The 18,793-nt window shown below is 52.4% G+C and overlaps 1 protein-coding gene across 1 annotated transcript in view; it reads left to right on the top strand.

Moving 5' to 3' along the window:
• LOC144717865 (protein sidekick-2-like) overlaps positions 1-18,793 on the top strand; it is a 144,872-nt gene that overhangs the window by 41,451 nt on the left and 84,628 nt on the right. The window contains exons 11-19 of the mRNA XM_078593640.1: positions 338-450; positions 3,312-3,462; positions 5,959-6,199; positions 6,973-7,088; positions 10,725-10,929; positions 12,356-12,454; positions 14,704-14,871; positions 15,493-15,694; positions 18,678-18,781. Of these exons, the coding sequence (XP_078449766.1) occupies positions 338-450; positions 3,312-3,462; positions 5,959-6,199; positions 6,973-7,088; positions 10,725-10,929; positions 12,356-12,454; positions 14,704-14,871; positions 15,493-15,694; positions 18,678-18,781 (1,399 nt within the window). The remainder of the gene's footprint in view (positions 1-337; positions 451-3,311; positions 3,463-5,958; positions 6,200-6,972; positions 7,089-10,724; positions 10,930-12,355; positions 12,455-14,703; positions 14,872-15,492; positions 15,695-18,677; positions 18,782-18,793) is intronic.

Raw genomic sequence — 18,793 nt, forward strand, 5'->3', positions numbered from 1 at the left:
TTAAACTGCACTGTCAGTTTAAGCCACAAGTCCTCTGATTTTGTGAACACTTATGTGAGGATGAGGTAGCAGCACAGATGGGGCATGCTGTCCCTGGTGCGATGGTAAGGCCGGTTCTCCATGCGCGGCATTTGAAACAATGAGGCAAGTTTCTGGTCGACCGGAGCAGGTGGCATGTGACTAGCGTCCGCAGCGATAGTGAGACGTATACTCGGTGTGGTGTGCCGGGCGCGGAAATATTTTTCGGGTCGCTGAACCCCCGGAAAAACCCGACGTGCATATTACACTCCGTGCCAGTCTCACCAGGCCACCATCGCTCCCCGTGTGACCTCAGCAGATTGCGGGAGCGGACGGGGAGGAGGCGGAGTGGATCATGGTGCACGAGTTGGACAATCTGCCGGCTGCTCGCTCCCTGGAGGTGCCGCTACTGCGGCCCTACACACAGTACCGGTACGCGATAACCCACCCACCTCCCTACCCCAAATCTCTCGTGGTCTAGTGAGCTAATAAGTCTGAACATTTGTTGTCGCGCACTCTTGCAAGCCCAGGCCATCATGAATGCGTGCTGATCAAACGCAGTAGGCTCTTTAGAACAATGCTCTCTGAGGTCTGCTGCAAAACTGACCTCTCTGTATGTGTCCCCCTAGTAAGCATGGGTGTTCTCCATGCACTCCTGCTTATCCCACTTGCACTACAGACAGTTCCAACATGAACTGGCCAATTACCGTATTCTCCAAATTTAGACTCACTTTGTTTCTCCCCCCACCCCCCTGTATTTTAAAGCAAAAATCAGGAGTACGTTGTAGCATCTGGTAACTGGGTGTGTGTGTTTGTGTGAGAAGCGGATCTGCAAAACCTTACACCCGGCATAAATTTGTAGGTGCGTCTTAAATTTCGGAGCATATAATAATCCAGAGAATACGGTATCCCAACACAGCACCCTCCTGAAAGAATGAGCCCTGATACTGATGGAGGCTTTTCTCGGTGTGTGTGTATGAAAAAAAAACCGATTCTTTCTCTGCCCATTCAGCCGTAACTTTTGTATATCTCAACAGATTTGAAGGGAAAACTTGCTATGAGACATTGAGAGGCCGGTCTAACAATTCTTGTCAAAAATGGTTGAAGTCAACCCCGGAGGCTCATGTGTTACCGAGGCCACGCAATCCTTACACCTTTTTTCTTCGGCAAAGGCTACAGAGGCCCCCATTCATTCTCATCGTTGCAGCCCCTACGGTTATAATATTGAATGTGTCATAAGTGATTTGCGCGAAAGTGTGACCTAAGCACACGCTGCACTTATTTTCTTAATTCGCCCCTGAGTGGAGAAAAATTAAAACGCACCAAGTGAACTCTGCAGGAGCTCACAGGAGAGAGAGAGAAAGAGGCGGGAGGGGGGAAGGGGGGGGTTCTGCAAAACGACAAGTAAAAAAAAACTCCCACGAACACACACCACGGTTGAAGCGTACAAAGAAACGAATTAATGAATCGGAATTTGGCGCAGCTTGTGCCGTGCAGGCTCTCGGGTTGCGCGGCGCGTTCCTCGGAACGAAGTCCGACGTTTCGCTCCACGTGCCGGGTACTTCCTCGTGACCTAAATTTGAACTGAAGAAGCTACCAGCATGCGGAGCGAGACGTTGGACGTCGGTGCCAAGTGGCACAGCCTGAGAACCACATCGGAGAGCTAATGAACGGATGGATGAATCTGGCACGCGAAGGATGAACGCTAACTTTGCCATCGGAGGCTCGCGAGCGCTCTCTCACACGAGTTGAGAAGTCATTCGAGTTGGCTGCTCACCCAGAGCCGGGAGGAAGCAGATGCAAGATAATGCTCGCACGCACATCAGGCGGCACGGCGCAATCTGCGTTACGGGAACGTCTCCGCCTACCCCAGCTTGCGCCTTTGCGTACGATAAACCCGATCCGCTCGCCATCATCATCCGTCATCGTTATCCGTATGCCCACGCGAGGAGCTGCCATGCACACGCGCCTTCCTCTGTCGTCGCTTCACGTGCCGCCGGTTGCGCCCGTGCCCGCACTCTGCCCGCCAGCGCAAGCACGCACACTCACGCATGTCCACGCACCTGTGTGCACGTACAAAAGGCAAAGATCCCCCGTAAAGCCTTAACAGACTGTAAGGGGCAAATGCTGTTAGCGAGCACCTATTGAAAGCCGGAACGGTACACGAGGAGGTGGGTAGACAGCACTATGCCCGATCGTCTTTATCTCCCCAGTGGCGATGTTTACACACCGCACCAGGTACTAATTTGAGGCTGAGTCGACCTAGGGGAGGCCCAGGACCGATTCAGATATTCTCGACTCATGTTGGCCGTGTACAGGAATCGAGCAGGAAATCGAACGTTGGTCTCCCCGGGTTCGTAGCGCAGCGCGCTTATAGCCATTGCACCACCCGCTCCATACACACGTGCACACACGCAGGTGCGCACACACGCAGGTGCGCACACACGCACGCACGCACACACACGCGCACACATACGCGCACACACACGCACCCACACGCACGCACACACACGCACGCGCACACATACGCGCGCACACACGTGCGCACACACACGCACACACACATACGCACACACACACGTGCGCACACACACGCACACACACACGCGCACACACACACACGTGCGCACACACACGCACACACACACACAGGTGCGCACACACACACACGCGCGCACACACGCACACACACACGCACGCACACACACGCACGCACACGCACCCACACACATGCACACCCGCACACACGCACACACACACGCACACACAGGTGCGCACACACACACATGCACACGCACACACACAGGTGCGCACACACACACACGTGTGCACACACACACACGTGCGCACACACACGCACACACACACGCACACACACGCACGCACACACACGTGCGCACATACGCGCACACACACACGCGCGCACACACACGCACACATGCGCACGGGCGGGATTAAGCAGGTCGAGCCCCAGGGGGCTGCATCTTTGGCTGCGCGAGTGTTTTTGCCAAATGTGGTTCTGGCTGTCGTCTCTCAGATGCCCCCCCCCAACACCGTCCCCGCCCCCGCCGACCGCCAGCCCCCCCCCCCCGCTGCACACACAGGGCGCTGGCAAGCGGTCTTGACAGCTCTCACTTTGTCAGCAATGCCCACCGGCGGGCTTGCCGCGCCGTTTACATTTTCAAAGCGCTTCCACCCCCCCCCCCGCCGGCCGCCCGAGATCGCCGTCGATGCCATCGTCGTCTTCGTTGTGATTGTTGGACCCCTCCCCCCTCCTCCCCCACGCGGCGTAGGTTCCGCATGCGCCAGAGCAACGTGGTGGGGACGAGCCCCCCCAGTGCGGCCACCCGCACCATACAGACCCTGCCGGCCCCCCCAGACGAAGCCCCCCGCAACCTGACGGTCCGCACGGCCAGCGAGAGCAGCCTCTGGGTCCGCTGGGCAGTAAGTGTTGGGGGGGTGGGAGGGGGGTCATGGTGGTGGTGGTGGTGTGCTGTGCGTTGTTGGTCGCGGTGGTTGTGGTTGCTGTTGTTGATGCAGGCGTCGTTGGTTGTTGTTTGTGCTGTTTGTTGACGTCTGTGTTGCTGGTAGTGGCGATGATGTTGTTGGTGTGGTGTTCGTTCGGAAGTATACCCACTATAATCACCCAGGAATGTCTATCCTTAACGCTCGTGACGTCACTCCACATCGAGCAGCCCCCGCTCATTAATATTCATGAGCAGGTGACGTCTTCCAAATGGACACCCCCTCCCACCCCACCACATTAATAATCATGAGCGGGTGACGTCACTAAATATGGAGTACTCTCCCCCTCACTAATAATCATGTGCAAGTGACGTCACTCCACATCGAACAGCCCCCCTAATTAATATTCATGAGCAGGTGACTTCCTCCAAATGGACCCCCCCCCCCCACATTAATAATCATGAGTGGTTGACATCACTCCACATGGAGCACCCTCCCCCCTCATTAATAATCATGAGCAGGTGACGTCACTCCACATCGAACAGCCCCCCTCATTAATACTCATTATAAGGTGACGTCCTCCAAATCGACACCCGCCCCATTCATAATCATTAGCGGCTGACGTCACTCCACATGGGGGGCCGAGGCGCCTCCTCCCCCCTCCTCAGCGTCAACTCACAACCCTCACTACAAAGGCAGAACCCTCACATCACGTGATCTCCGTCACGCTGTTGAGACGTAGAAGTAAAAAGGACGTGATGATGAACATGGGATTATAACCTTTAAATAAAATTGGTCTGTGTCACCGCGCCCTTTCAAATTGCACACGAATTGATGCAATGACTATCAAGTCGCGGTCTGCTTTTCGCTTGCGCAAGTTTCAAATTTGCTGCAATACACCCGTCCTTGGACGGGCAAAATGCTTGTGATATAGATTGAGACGATTAGGAATGATGATCATTAGGATGATGACAACAATGGAGGAGATGATGATGATGATGAATTAAATGAAAACAGACAAATGCCTCGGCCTCAGCTAACACGAACACACCCCTTGACCTCACACTCCCCTCTCACCCTCCAGAGCTGTCCGGGCAGCTGCCCGCCGTTGTTGTGATTGCTTGTTTGTAAGGATAATAATGTGTAAAGACAGCAGCGTGAGAGCCAAGGTCAAAGCCGGGGGTCCCAGGAGTTGAGAAAGTGTGGGTTCCATTCCCACTTGGGATTTGTGGAGAATGTTCCGGGGGTTTTAGGGCTTCGAATTAGGACCACACAGATGTGAGGGATGGACAGAAATCCCCGCGTGTAAAGCGAAGTCGCGAGCAATTATCATCCTCCCCGACATACGCCTCTAACGAGCGTTGCTTACCATCGTCGCGCAATGCATCGCTAAATAAAAAATATAGAAACATTTACAAAAGTTTTGAATAATATCACAGACCTTTGTCAAATCCACTGCAAGATGAAGGCCTCCCTCACACCACGTTGGTCATGGGGGGTGGGGTTGCTTCACCGTACATTACCGTACTTCATCACGCCAGTTAGTGCGGGTTTTGGTAAAGGAGAGATTATCCCTCGCCGCTGATGTTTGCCCTGACCGAGAATTGAACTGGGTTCGTGCGTACACATCTACGTACGGATTCCACAATCGGAACACTTGAGCAATAGCCGTATCGCCAGGCTGAGGGATATGTGTTTCTCCTCCTCGCAATTCTTAAATCTCCGTGTGGTCTCGTATGGTGGCAAGTGCTACCAACGATTTTCTTGAAATATTTTATCTCAAGATTGCACAAATATCTATTATAGCAAGGTCACATTGCTAGCATATCTATATAAATGTTGTTCAAGAAGGTCACCTTAGTGTTTGATAGATAATACCATGATGATTGTTTTTTTACCCTTTTATCTGGAAACAAAACTGACACCTTTTTTACAAGGAGTCATGTTTGCATTGACCACAATGCCTGTGGTCGGAATGCAAACAAAAAAACACAACTCTGATAATGTATGCACTGTCCTTGAAATTGATTGATCCACACCTAAGACAGCTTTTCTTAAAGCCCAGTCTCACGTGGTGTTGGACCAGATGACGCCAAAAGGCGCACAACTAAACGACAATGCACCATCAGAGTATGAGAGCTCGGGGTAAGCATTTACTTATAAAAAAAAAAAGGTGTCAGTTTTGTTGCCAGATAAAAGGGTACAAAAAAAAATATTTTTCTACTGGCAAAGGAGGTTCCAATGGAGATAATACCATTTTAAAAAAAAACATCGAATGTGATTTGAAACATCGACGAAATATGAGACCAAATAGGAATCTGTGTCCATATGTTAAGCTCTCCGCTCACAGTGAACACTGTCCACGGTGGACATTCTCAACATTCGCCACCCCGAGTGCTACCGACCGTCCCCGTTGGACAGTGCTAACATCCCCCCCTCACTCCCCACCCGCCTTTGTCTCTCCCCCGCCACCAGCCGCTGCACGAGTCCCAGTACAACGGCGCCGCCTCGGCCGCCGGCTACCGCATCCGTGTGGTGCAGCCGGGCCGGCCGGGCGAGACGCCGCCCTCCGTGGCGGTGGATGACCCCACGGAGCGCGAGGCCACGGCCGAGGGCCTGCGGCCGTGGACCGAGTACGAGGTGCGCGTGCAGGCCTTCAACGCCATTGGCTCGGGGCCTTGGAGCCGCCCCGTCACGGCACGCACCAAGGAGTCGGGTGAGCGGCGAGGGAGCGTGGCGGGGGGGGACGCGGGGGGGGGGTGCGGAGGGGGGGGGTGCTCGCAACAGCGACTCGCTATCACCGTCGTGCCCATAACGTCAACAAACAGAATTTAGAATGTTTGTTTACACCGTAGGAATCCGATGAGTTTTGAAGCTCTTTTTCACAGGTGTCCAGCAGGGGCGAGGTCGGAAGGTTAAGACAACAAACAGTACACAAACACGTTAGCAGTGCCAAGTACAATAAAGGTGAACAAATCACCCACAAGCATACAAATATCACTAAACCATCCCCATCCTACCGGGCAGGTTTGTTTTTCTTGAAGCCGAGGGGACGCCACCCCCTCCAACCTATTGCCAACTGTCCGAGTGTCAAGGCAGAATTGCCAACTCCCTAGAATGGAAATTCACCAAATGATCCTCGACAATTCACGAGGTGTTGCTCGGTAGACCTCCGAAGGTCACCGGACAATCCACCGAGTGTGGCTCGTCGTACACCGATGCAGCTTCCTTAATGCACACCTGGAATCGCTCCTGCACGTTACCGTGCCCATCGAAGAACGTCCCTAGATTTCGTTGCAAGCCGCGTCTGGCGCCTGCGCCGCGCGAGATGCCACGAGGATCGTTCGACTCGTGGCACGGAGAGGCGCGGTCGGGGGATGAGGTTGAGAAACGAGAGCGAGAACGAGAGAGAAAGAAAACAAATGTCAGAAACAAAACGTCGCCGGCCACCGCGACTGCGGTTGCTGACGTTGCCGCCGTGCCCAACAGTGCCGTCGGCGGGACCCCAAGAGGTGACGGCCAACGCCACGAGCCCCACGTCGATCCTCGTGAGCTGGGGCGTCGTGCCGGAGGCCGACCGCAACGGGCCCATCCTGGGCTACAAGGTGAGGCGGTGGCCAGGTGCCGTGTCACGCCGCACTTCACCACGCCGCATCGGCGCAGGGTTGGTCCCGTTTTAGTTTGCTTCGTCTGACCTCACTTGCAAGAGTGGCCTGCGTCACCGAGAAATGACAGTAAGCCGAAACCAATAAAGTACAGGGAATGAAGCAAATTGGAATTGAAAACAAACGTAAATATAAAATATAAAATGATTTAAACTATAAATCGACGTTAAAGCGAAGTTACGTTTTAAATTCACTGCACGTGGGTCCAATGCCAGTTCAGATATCATTCACAATCGGGCTCATACTGCAGTGCGCTAACCACGACACCGCCGTTCTGCCACTGCCTCTTGGCTTATTTTGTTTCTGACCAACACGATTCCATCATACGCATCCTCGACATCACCACAGCTGTGGGAGATACCGCACACTTAACATTGCAGATGTACAGTTTCTATATTAAGCCGCCCAGGATGCGTGCACATTTTTTTGCTGTTTCACAACGCACTCACTCTAATGTGTTGAGATAAAACTCGCCACGTGTAGGCAGGCAGAGAGGGAGAGAGATGGAGGAGAGAGAGGATGAGTGAGAGGAAGCGATGTGGGAGGTGATGGGGGGGGGTGGGGATGTTCGGGGTAGCGAGTGATGGAAGGTGCCGATGTCGACAGAAAGAGGACAAAGGAGGGCAGGGGAGGGGGCATAGTCGTCCTGGATCTTTACTGGAAATTTATGAAGCTGTAAGTTACCCTACTATTTGGCACTGCGAGTATCGCCAAATGAAGCCATTCCAGGTGCGAAATGTGACACCAGGAGGCCTGATTGATGCAGTGATGAGAAGTGCATCAATTATTCAATCAAGACCCCGGACTGCACGCTCACATTTCACACGTGCGGTGTGGTCTTAATAGCCGAGCACAGCGCTCCCGTGGCCACTCACGCCTAACGATGAAAATATGCCGTCCGCTCTCTGCCGGAGACGAAGGCGCGTGTGGTGGTTATTAAGGTCCAAGAACAAAAAAAAAATGTGCCGCTTTAAGAATGCCCTGTGTCAGGTTGACCTGCATCCTGCGCAATTGCAAATTACGAGCGAGAGATGGAAATGCTGCAATTATGCGATGATGAATTGGCTCATTTAGCTACACGTTTAAATGATGAACACGATTAAGTGTGAATACGGTGAGAGGGCGATAGAGAGAGATGGGGTAGAAGGGTGGAGAGGTTGCTTTTTTTTCTGTAACTGAGCCTGCAAGAAGGAAGGCGGACTGGGTTTATAAGAATAATACCGTATTTTCCCCCATATAACCCGCATACGCATATAACCCGCAAAAAATGCGTTTTTTGTAAAACAAATTTCAGAAAGCCCGCACCTCCATACACCCCGCAGGGTCTTGTTTTGTTTGTAAAAAGTGGTATATCCCGCGGGTTATATTCGGGAAAATACGGAAATCGTCTTCCGAATGTATTCAAGAACATGCGCTAGTTAGAAACGTCAAATTACAACTACAATAAAACCAAGGGTGGTTTGGGCAGGACAAGTCGCGGGAAGGGATGACGGTGGCCGATGGGTGAGAAGAACTACCGAGTAGCAGCCGAAGGAGGGCATCGATGAGATCGGCTCGTGCGCAGGTGCCAGGTGAAGTTATCGCATCGTGGAATGGTGGCTCGATCGTCGAGGCTGACGACGACGACGATGATGAATTTGAATTTCAAAAGCATTTAAATTCAAGCATCTTAACAGCCTACGCGGAGAAAACCAATGCCCACTTGCAAGCCGGTGCCGTGTACGCCTCGTGCCACGCAGAGTCAGCTGCCACTGGGGGGGGGGGGGTCCCTTTGGCAGCCGGCAGCAGGACAGTGGAACGGTTTGCGTGAGAAGTGATTGCAAGGCACTTCAAGCCGTCCACGGATTTAAGCAGCCGACGCATTAAAATCCTTAAAATAAGCAGGGGGGGGGGGGGATGGAAATGCAAGGACAAATAATGAGAGACGGCCAGATTGTGTCAAGATGGGGCACATTTGATTGAGCGGTCTCACCCCACCACTCGCTCTCCGTCCTCAGCCATCTCCATTCACTGCTCCGCAAGCCCACACAAGTCATACGCAGGCAGGCAGGCAGGCTTGATATAGTCGGCCACTTAATGTTTTGATTGCTTACTTATGGATGAACGGAGGCACGGAGCATGCACAGGATTGTATCCGACAGGGGTGATGGTGATGAGAACCAGCGGCTTGATTTGGCCTCTGAGCTCATCGGAGTGACTGCTTGTGTCTTGGCAGACAGACAGAAAGACACGCACACACGAGCGTGACATGAATAAATCGGGGTCATTTTCATCTGCGTGTCTTTAATATAATGAATGTTTGCGGTGCATAAGAATTCATAATAATAATAATACAATTTGATTGATACGGAACCTTGATGTAACTGCATCTCATATTCATGCGAAATACAGTAATTAAGTGAGAGTAAATTGTGTGATTTCAAAAGTTGTGACGGGCAGTTTTTAATGGTAAGTTTGGGGTAATGCCACGGGCTAGATTAAATGAGTTAGAGGGCAACATTTGGCCCATGCACACAGCCCTGCCTGTCAGTCGACTAAACCTCAAATGACAATCTGATTCACCGTGGAAACATCACTGGAGAGACAAAGATGACTGGTCATGGTGCTGGCTGGACCACCTCCCCTTGTGCAGTTTTAACAGGAGCTAACTAACAGCGCCTGCCTCAACAATCTGTAAGGCTCAACGAAAATACTTTGCCTTTTCGATGTGCACGGTGCCTTTGTCCTTGCCAGCAATCGCCGCTTCCCCATCCTGAATTTCATCTCACAAAGGTGAACTCAGCCTTGAATGCGTACGTGCCAAGCTCAGTGTGTGAGCATCAGCACTGGGGAGACAAGGATGGTGCAGTGTTGACCGCACAATCCCCGTCTTGTAACTATGCAGGCCTGAATAAGTGCTCAACGAGTCTTTTTTTTGTATGCTGAAAAAGGCAGCAGTAATCTTAAAAAAAAATCCCTGAATTAATTTTGAGATTAGAATGCATGCATCGTGCATTCATGTTATTGTAAGTCAGTTTCGAAATAACCCTTGGTGATTCATTTAAATAAATATAACCTAAGTGTCCTGACTTTTGAGCCACCGTGTACATATTTAGGGGGGGGGGGGACAGAGGTCGCAAACGCGTTTCGATTCCTTACCCGTACCCGGCCGCACCAGGGTCGCAAACGGGTACCCGTACCCGGCCGTACCCGTACCCTACCCGTACCCGGCCGGATACCCGGCCAGGTACGGGTAGGGTACGGGTATCGGGTACCTGATTGCGACCTCTGGGATGAAGCCATGTTGCAGGCGTGGGTGGGTTGATTCTAGGAACTTGAATTGTGAGAAGAGACAAGACGTTGGGAAATGAGTGACAAACAGTTACTCACCAGTGACTCACGGCCTACCCGTATCCGTACCCGGCTTCACCAGGGTCGCAAACGGCTACCTGTACCCGGCCGGGTACGGGTAGCCAGGTATCGGGTAGGGTACGGGTATCGGGTACCCGGTTGCGACCTCTGGGGGGGGGGGGGGGGCCTTAAAAAAACCGAGTGCCGGCGCTGCAGCCCCTGCGCTAACCGGGCCCTGCTCCGCAGGTGCTGTACCGGTCCGGGGATACGGCCGGCGCCCCCGTCGGCGTTGGCTTCTCGCGGCGAGCAGTGGACGGGGACCGCGCTCGGAGCACGATGCTCTCGGGCCTGCGCCGCTTCACGCAGTACGAGGTGCACGTGCTGGCGTTCACGCGCACCGGAGAGGGAGCCCTCTCCGCGCCGGCTGCGAATGCCCGCACCCTCGAGACGAGTACGTTCGCACGCGCACCCCGCACGCTCCGCCACCACCAAGCCACAGATCGTCATTCGACGCCCTAGCCGTGTCTCCCGTGCACGTGGGTCCATGTGCGTACATGCGTGCACCGCGTGTGCACGTTCGGTTCCCGTGAACAGTCAACGTCGGTGATGGATATCTGGGCCAGGTCATGGACCTCCGCCAAGATCGACACGGCCTCAAATGTGCCCCTGGTGCCATGTGTAAACATCAGCCGGGCGTGGCACTGGCCACCGCACCCCCCTCGTGTGCCGTTCGGGCCTTCATTGGTGCTCGCTAACAGCACTTGCTCCTATAGTCTGTTAAAGGCTATATGGGCGATCTTCTTGTGTGTGTGTGAGGAGTGGTGGTACGATGCTTCGCGAGCCATCCTGCGAGCTCGGTTCAGATATCACCCGGCACTAAATATTCACCGTGAGCAGGAATCAAACCCGGAGTTATCAGGTTCAAAGCACAGTGTTGCTAATCACTGTGCCGCCACTCCCCCCCCCTCCCCCTTTGTTGTTTTGTGTCTTCCTCTCTATGAGACTACAAATAAAAAGTGAGATGCTGGCATTAATTTGCTCGGGCATTAATTTTCTCTCTGGAGCTTACATTTTAGTAAATTGTGTGCACTTGAATTGAAATTGAGTTGGAATTTCAAGGTGTGCAATTGTGTTTGTTTAATTTTCTTATAGATATTGTTCTTTGCAGTCTCCCACTCGAATGGGTTTGAAAGACATTGTGTTCAAATATTCATGCTGATAAAAAAAAAAATCGTAAATAATTCACGCTTCAGCATCTGCGTGCCAGCGTGTCTGTGTGTGTCCGTGCGTGCATGCTTATCCATGCTTGCCTTTGTCTGTGTGCGCACGTGCCTGTGTATGCATGTGCGTCTGTTTCTGTGTTCATGTCTGTGTGTACGTCTGTGCATATTGTACATCTGTGTGTGTGTCTGCATGTATATCCGTGGGAGTGGTAGTATCGTGGCTAGCGCACTGCGCTACAAACCCAGCGATTCGATCTTGATTACCACTCGCAACCAAAACAATGGCGAATATTTGAACCAGTCATGGGCCTCCCCTGGTTGAGATCCCGGTGCTGTGTGTAACCATCACCTCTGGGGAGACAAAGGCGTCCGGGCGTGTTGCTGGCCACCCCCACCCCCTCGCGTATCGTTCCAGCCTTCATAGGTGCTCGCTAACAGAACTTTCCCCAACAGTCTCTTAAGGCTGTTTTTTGTCCTTCCCCCCCTCTCTGATTAGCATGGTTGGCTATGTACGGTGCGAAAGAAATTCAACATACATGCATACACGGCTATACAAAGGATCTTTGTGTTTGTGTATTTGTACATGTATGCCTGTGTGCGCGCACGCGCGTAACACACATAAGCACGTACGTGTGTCTACGTCCGCTTTTGCAGTTCCGGGTCCTCCGTTCGGACTCCACTTCCCAGAAGTCCACCTCACGTCCGCTCGCCTGTCCTGGCAGCCTCCCACCGAGCCAAACGGCCTCATCCTCGGTGAGACACCCCCCACCCGCCATCTCTGCTCGGATGGGTGACAATGCAATGCACTCTCGTCGAGATGGGTGCAGCAGGGCGCTCCACCGCGTCATCCCAGACTGCCCAATGTGCAGCTGCAGGGGCCTTTGGCTAATCGTCAAAGAAAGATGGCGACAGCGTCGCGCGCTTTCAGGTGCTCTTCTAGCGGCCGTCTGGAACGCTCTTCCTTCCGATATTAGGAAGCCACTGGAGCTAGGCACTTTTAAATAATCTCGATTGAAAACTAATTTCTTTACAACTGCTTTTTGTGTTTAGTTTGTTGTCCTTCCCCCGCACCTCCGATTAGCACGGTTGGCTACGTACGGTGCGAAAGGAGTTCAACTTACACAATTACATGGGGGAATGATGATGACAATTACGATGCTGCTGCTGTGGACTTGTGGCGATCAGATTTCCCCATGCGCCGAGACACCGAGACACATATCCAGCAGGTCAGCGCTGTCTGGCCCATCTACTCACCTACCCACACCCTCACCACTCACTGAGCCACTCACTCAGCCACTCGATCACTCGGCCACCCGTCGCGTTGTACAGCCACATCTACCGAAAATTCATCGCCGGTTATTGTCCACAATTCATCATGACTCCTCAGCCGGTTCTGCAGTTGACTCAAGTTGTAAATATTCTGTAAAGCTTACAAGGCATAAACACAGCGCCTTCACGATAGCCTGTGTGTAATGAGTATGGCAGGAATACCACATGTACTTTTATAATTATTATAATTATTACTCCACTGGATGGATATATGTATGTGAGTCTCTGGGGCTCTGTGTGGGTCTTTGTGCCTTCAGTGTGAGTCTATGTTTGAGTTTATCTGTCTGTGTTGAGTCTATCGCTCTCTATGTTAACCTATAGGTATCTCTGCCGGTCTACTATATGAGTCAAGGTGTGACTATAAACTTCAATGGATCACTATGTAATTCACACATGCTGGTTGGCTGCCCTCTCCATGTTGAAATCCCTGGATGGGTCTTTGCAAGCTAAACACTGCTGCCTTGGAAGGCAATGAATGGCTCTGGACAATTTGACTGTATTTTAGAAACCTTATCATCTTGTTGTTCTTGCCCGCAATACAATCGCTTGTCTATCTAAAGCTACGCATAGCGAGAGAGAGAGAGATTTTAGATTGCACAGCAGCCCTCAAAGCCCCCCCCCTCCCCACCCGAAGACACATGGGAGAGCTGTAAAGCACGTCCACGAAAACCAAAGCGGGGACTGTTTGAGATTGCGCGCACATTCTATTCAACCCGACTCTAAAATAAAAAATAAAAGCACACAAAACACCCACTCGCACAGAGCCCTTGATTTAAATTGCGCTGGCCCGTTCGATTCGCACTCAAGGATTTTCGAGGACTTTGCCAAATCAGGGGTAAAGAAATGTGTTTTTGTTTGCCTTGTTGCCACTGCCATGCCCCGGCCCGATGTAAAACAACACCCCGAGCGAGTTATCCCGCGGTTAACATTCTCCACAGCACCCACCGCCCTGATTGCCACCGTCAAAGGAGGAGCAGGTAAATAATGTATAGAAGGAGACATCTATACTTTGCAACAAAAAACACCGTCAGCTGGAAACGCGACCACGCAGCGGGGCTGATGGTGGCAACGGCGGAGAGTCCATCTCATCCAACTGTGGGTTGGCCACGGATGAGGATGATGATGATCACAAAACGATGATGTGTGTACGGATGTTAAAATTATTTTGCAGCGCATGTCGCCAACCGTGCTAATCGCGAGGTTGCGGGTAACGATTGATGATGTTTTCGTCCATGTAGAACGTTAGTGGGAAAGCACTGTAGACTTCATCAGACAAAAGGATCTGGTAATGTTGCATGTCCAAGGTGGAGGAGGGCAGCTTACCGAGAGCAGACACTGGAGCGACACGCAGAGGTAGGTGACCAAGGGGAAAGCCTAAAGCCAGACCATGGTGGTAATGAGATTGTAAAAGTGGTCTTTAAAGGGCGGTGTTGCCTGTATAATAAGAGGAAGATCCAAAGCCAGATGGTGGAGTGCTCTATAAGTAGACCTTGGAGGTCAGGTGTCACCTGTGAAACAGCTGACAGCTGCCACTGGAGGATACCTTGACGATCGACTGCTCTTGATGAAGATGTAAATGATTTGGGGATTTTCACGTTGCTGCTTTGCCCTCTCGTCTGCCTGCCTGCCCGTCCGTCCGTCTGTCCGCCCGTGTGAATCATCCGAACCCCAAGGTTACAAGATGATGTTCTGGCTGGATTCGACCAATCAGAACGCGGCGTCGGTGGCGGAGGTGACCCCGGACACGCGGCAGTTCTACGCGGGGGAGCTGCTGCCCAACGCGGGGGTACCGCTTCCGGGTGACGGCTCGCACGAGCCGGGGCTGGGGAGAGCCCTCCGAGGTGCTGGTCATCACCACGGAGGGCAGAGGTCAGCCCTGCCTTGACGGTCACATGCGGAGCACGCGAAGCATGCAAGCACACAATGGCACGCAGCACAATGATGCGCAGATGCAAGGACGCGTGTGTGTGTATATATATGATATATGTATATATCATATTTTTTATATGGGACGTAGAGACACATGGATGCAAACTGGCACATGGACACACACATGCATGCATACTGATACAGAACACATGGGACACATAGACGCACAATACATGGGCACACACACTACACAAACAAAGATCCCCCGTATCGCCTTTGACAGACTGTTGGGGCAAGTGCTGTTCGCGAGAAACTACGTGGGGGGTTTGGGTAGCCAGCACCATGCCTGTGCACCTTTGCCTCCTTTGCGGCAATGATGACACACAGCACCCGGCACTCGTATGGACGCACACATAAATGCCAAACGTGCACGCACACAGCCCCACGGAAACGCACGCACGCGGCCCGGCACGTACATCATACGACACACGTGACACGCGTGCACGTATGCGCCCGTCGCCGGCGCGCCTCCCGGTCCGCCGGCACCGACCACCACCGCCGCTGAACTGGCCCCGTTCGCTTCTCCCGCGTAGACGCCCCGGAGAGCCCGAGCCAGCCGTCCGTGCACCAGTCGGGCGTGGGCTCGCACAGCGTGACCCTGCGCTGGAGCGTGCGGCGCGATCGCGTCTCGCCGCTGCGCGCCTACACCATACAGGCTCGAGCCCTGCCCGGGGGCGTCTGGGAGACGCTGGCGCCGTGGGCCCCCCCGAACCTCACCGCCTACACCATGGATGGGTGAGATTCCCCTTGCTGCCCTCCCCACCCCCCCCCCCCCCTTAATCCCCCCCTCCCTGATGCCCCCCCCCCCTTCCCCCAAGCTAGATAATGAATTGCACTTATAGGACGCCTTTCACACAAAAAAGTCTCAAGGCGCCACACACGAAAAGTAGATATTAAAGAAAGGCCAAAGAGGAACAGAACTAATTAGAAAAAAAAAAACTTTTTAAAGGAGATAGGTTTTTAGAAGGGATTTGAAGATGTGAACCCTATCTGAAAGCGTGATCTCTAAAGGTATGGAGTTCCACAACCGCAGGTGGGGGGGGGGGGGGATGGCGGACCAGTACGGAGGTCCAGAGCTGGGGGGCCATCACAGCCAATGTAGCATGCGTGCGAGCTATTTTGAGCACGTAATGGAAGGATCATGAGTAAAAATGCACACAGAAAGAGACCAACGGTACACGGGCAGAGAAATAAGCAGGAGCTTAGAAAAACAAAGAGGCTGTGTAATAAGTAGCCAAAAGGTTAATCGAAGTCCAGGTAAGCTGACAGTGTAAACAGTCCAACAGGGAGACAACTGGGCCATATGTAGCTGTCTCTGCCCCCAGGATGCCAGATCAGAAAAGACCCTCACTCCCAACTTTTCCTCGCCCCGTACACATGAAGACACAACCCACGACAAAAATCCCCCCGTATAGCCTGAACAGACGATTGGGGGTCGGTGGCCAGCGGCATGCCCGGCCACCTTTGTCTCCCTCGTGGCGATGTTTAGACATCGCACCAGGCTGCTCATTTACACACAGCCACGCACACACGCACACACACTCGCACACACACACGCACGCAACAACAACAACAACCACCATTCGCCACTAAGTGGCGGTGACGTCACCACGACGCTTGTGCCAGGCCATGTGCACCTTGAGGCCACGTGAAGTGTCGAACGCCCGCTGGCAGGAGGTCACGGGGCAAACCCAGGTGCCACGGGTCGACTGACCGAGATGACCGAGATGACTGGCTGATGCACCACCTGTGCCCCCTACTGTACCAACTCGCTGTGCTTTAGCCACCCGGCGCTCCGCTCGTTGGTGTGAGCGTCGCTCCTCCGCCCTCCGTTGTTGTTGGAGGGCGACTGCCTCCAACTGCCCAGTAGCGTCCTTCACGAGCCTCCTCCACTGAGGCCGATCTTGACACCGCTGGTACCAGTCATCGGCAAGTCCACTCAGCTCCACGTCCTCCTGTACCACATCACTCCATCTCTTCTCTAGCCCGTGCCGCGCCCGTTTAGCCCCCTCGATCCGGCCGAACAAAAGCTGTTTAGGCATGCGGTGGCTGGGCATGCGGGCTACATGACCCAGCCAACGCAGCCTTGCCTGCCGGAGGAGCTCACTGATGGGACTTTGCCCAGATCTTTCAAGGACTTGTGAGCTCCTCACACAATCCAGCCTGGTTAAACCCAGGATGGATCGTAGGCAGGCCAGCCTAAATGTTTCCAACCGTCGTGGGCAGTGCTGTGGGGGGGGGGGCAATGCCCATTGGCCTCTCCCCTCATGGCGTCTGTGGCCACCACAGTGGCTAAATGGGGGCTCTGGACGGGTGCGAGGGGCTGGTAACCCCTCCACCTTCAATTAACCACCACTAAACTACGAATTAAACACACGCACGCACACACGCACACACACACGCACACGAAATCCCCAACTCTCGATGCCGAGACGCACTCAAACGCAAGCAAATAACCGTGCGAATTTTACAATCAATGTTATGCCATTAGCAATGGCTAGATGCACAATACCGTATAAACCGTGCAAAATTCCCATTGTGCTTAAAAGAGGTAAGAAAAAAGATATATGCAATAAATAATTAAATTATCGCAAGTTTGACTTTCACACCTCGCACGCGGGCATGGTGTAATGCAGACACGCACGCAGTCCCAGCGCATACTAATCCATTCAAAAACTATTCAAACGCATGAATAATTTAATATATTTTTTTATTATATTACAGCATATTATTTATACCTTGCTACATTAACTGGGGGTGGGGGGGGGGGGGAACTAGACAATGATATTAAAATAACCGAATAAAAGCGGCAATTAATGAAGTTAGTATTGATATTATTTCAATTAATATGATAATCTGAGCAAACAAATCATAGTTTTAAATAATTAAGTATTTTCGTTTCAAGCGGCCCCCAGGAATTTTAGGCCCAGAACAACTTCCCCCCCCCTCCCATTTAAATCTGGACTCCCCCCCCCCCATCCTTGGTTCGCATTCCCTTGTCAATTAGTGGAACCAAGGGGAAATATTGCCCTTAATTTGAACTTCACAAAATTGTGTAAAAAAAATGTGGAACTTCTTCAAAGATCCAGCAGTGAAGAGACATACACAGTATTCTCTTTTTGTATATAATGTGCTTTTTCATGCTTCCAAAAAGTGGAACTCTGCATTGTGAATTCACAAGATAAATGTGAAACTTACTGTACACTCACTCACTCTCAAGGGAAATCCAGAAGAAGAGAAGAAAAAATTGCGGCACTTTATCCCATTTGGTAGGGAGTGCTTAGTTTAGCCTAATTTTCGGCTGGACTCGGCTGATAAAATGTGCGTGTGTATGATGATACACACATACAGACACATAAAAGGACTCTTCAAAAATTGTTTAAAACCTCTAACCAGTGGTGGGGCTAGCCTCCATTGCAGGGGAGGGGGCAAACAGAAATGAGTTTGATTTATAAACACCACGCGATAAGTCAGACAAGCTATTGACAAGCGATAGAGACGTAGAGAGATGAGAGAACCACATAAATTGGTTTTATTTACATTTACTCGGATTTGAAATTCCAGCTGACAACTTTTGGTTCGCCCCAATTTCCCCGTGAATCCGAGGCCGCTTGAGCTCTTTGGGGACCCGAAGCATGTGCTTGATGCCAAGCACCACTCCTGACCTCTAACCTCCTCGTGCACACTGCCGCCACCACCACCACCCACTCTCTCCCAGGCTGAAGCCATTCACCACGTACAAGTTCCGCGTGGCAGCAAGGAACGATGTGGGCGAAAGCGAGTGGAGCGAGGAGTCGGAAGCTGTGACGACGCTGCAAGCCGGTGCGTGCGTGC

This window comes from Lampetra planeri, chromosome 1 (assembly GCF_965212315.1).
Source record: "Lampetra planeri chromosome 1, kcLamPlan1.2.h2, whole genome shotgun sequence".
Lineage (NCBI taxonomy): Eukaryota > Metazoa > Chordata > Hyperoartia > Petromyzontiformes > Petromyzontidae > Lampetra > Lampetra planeri.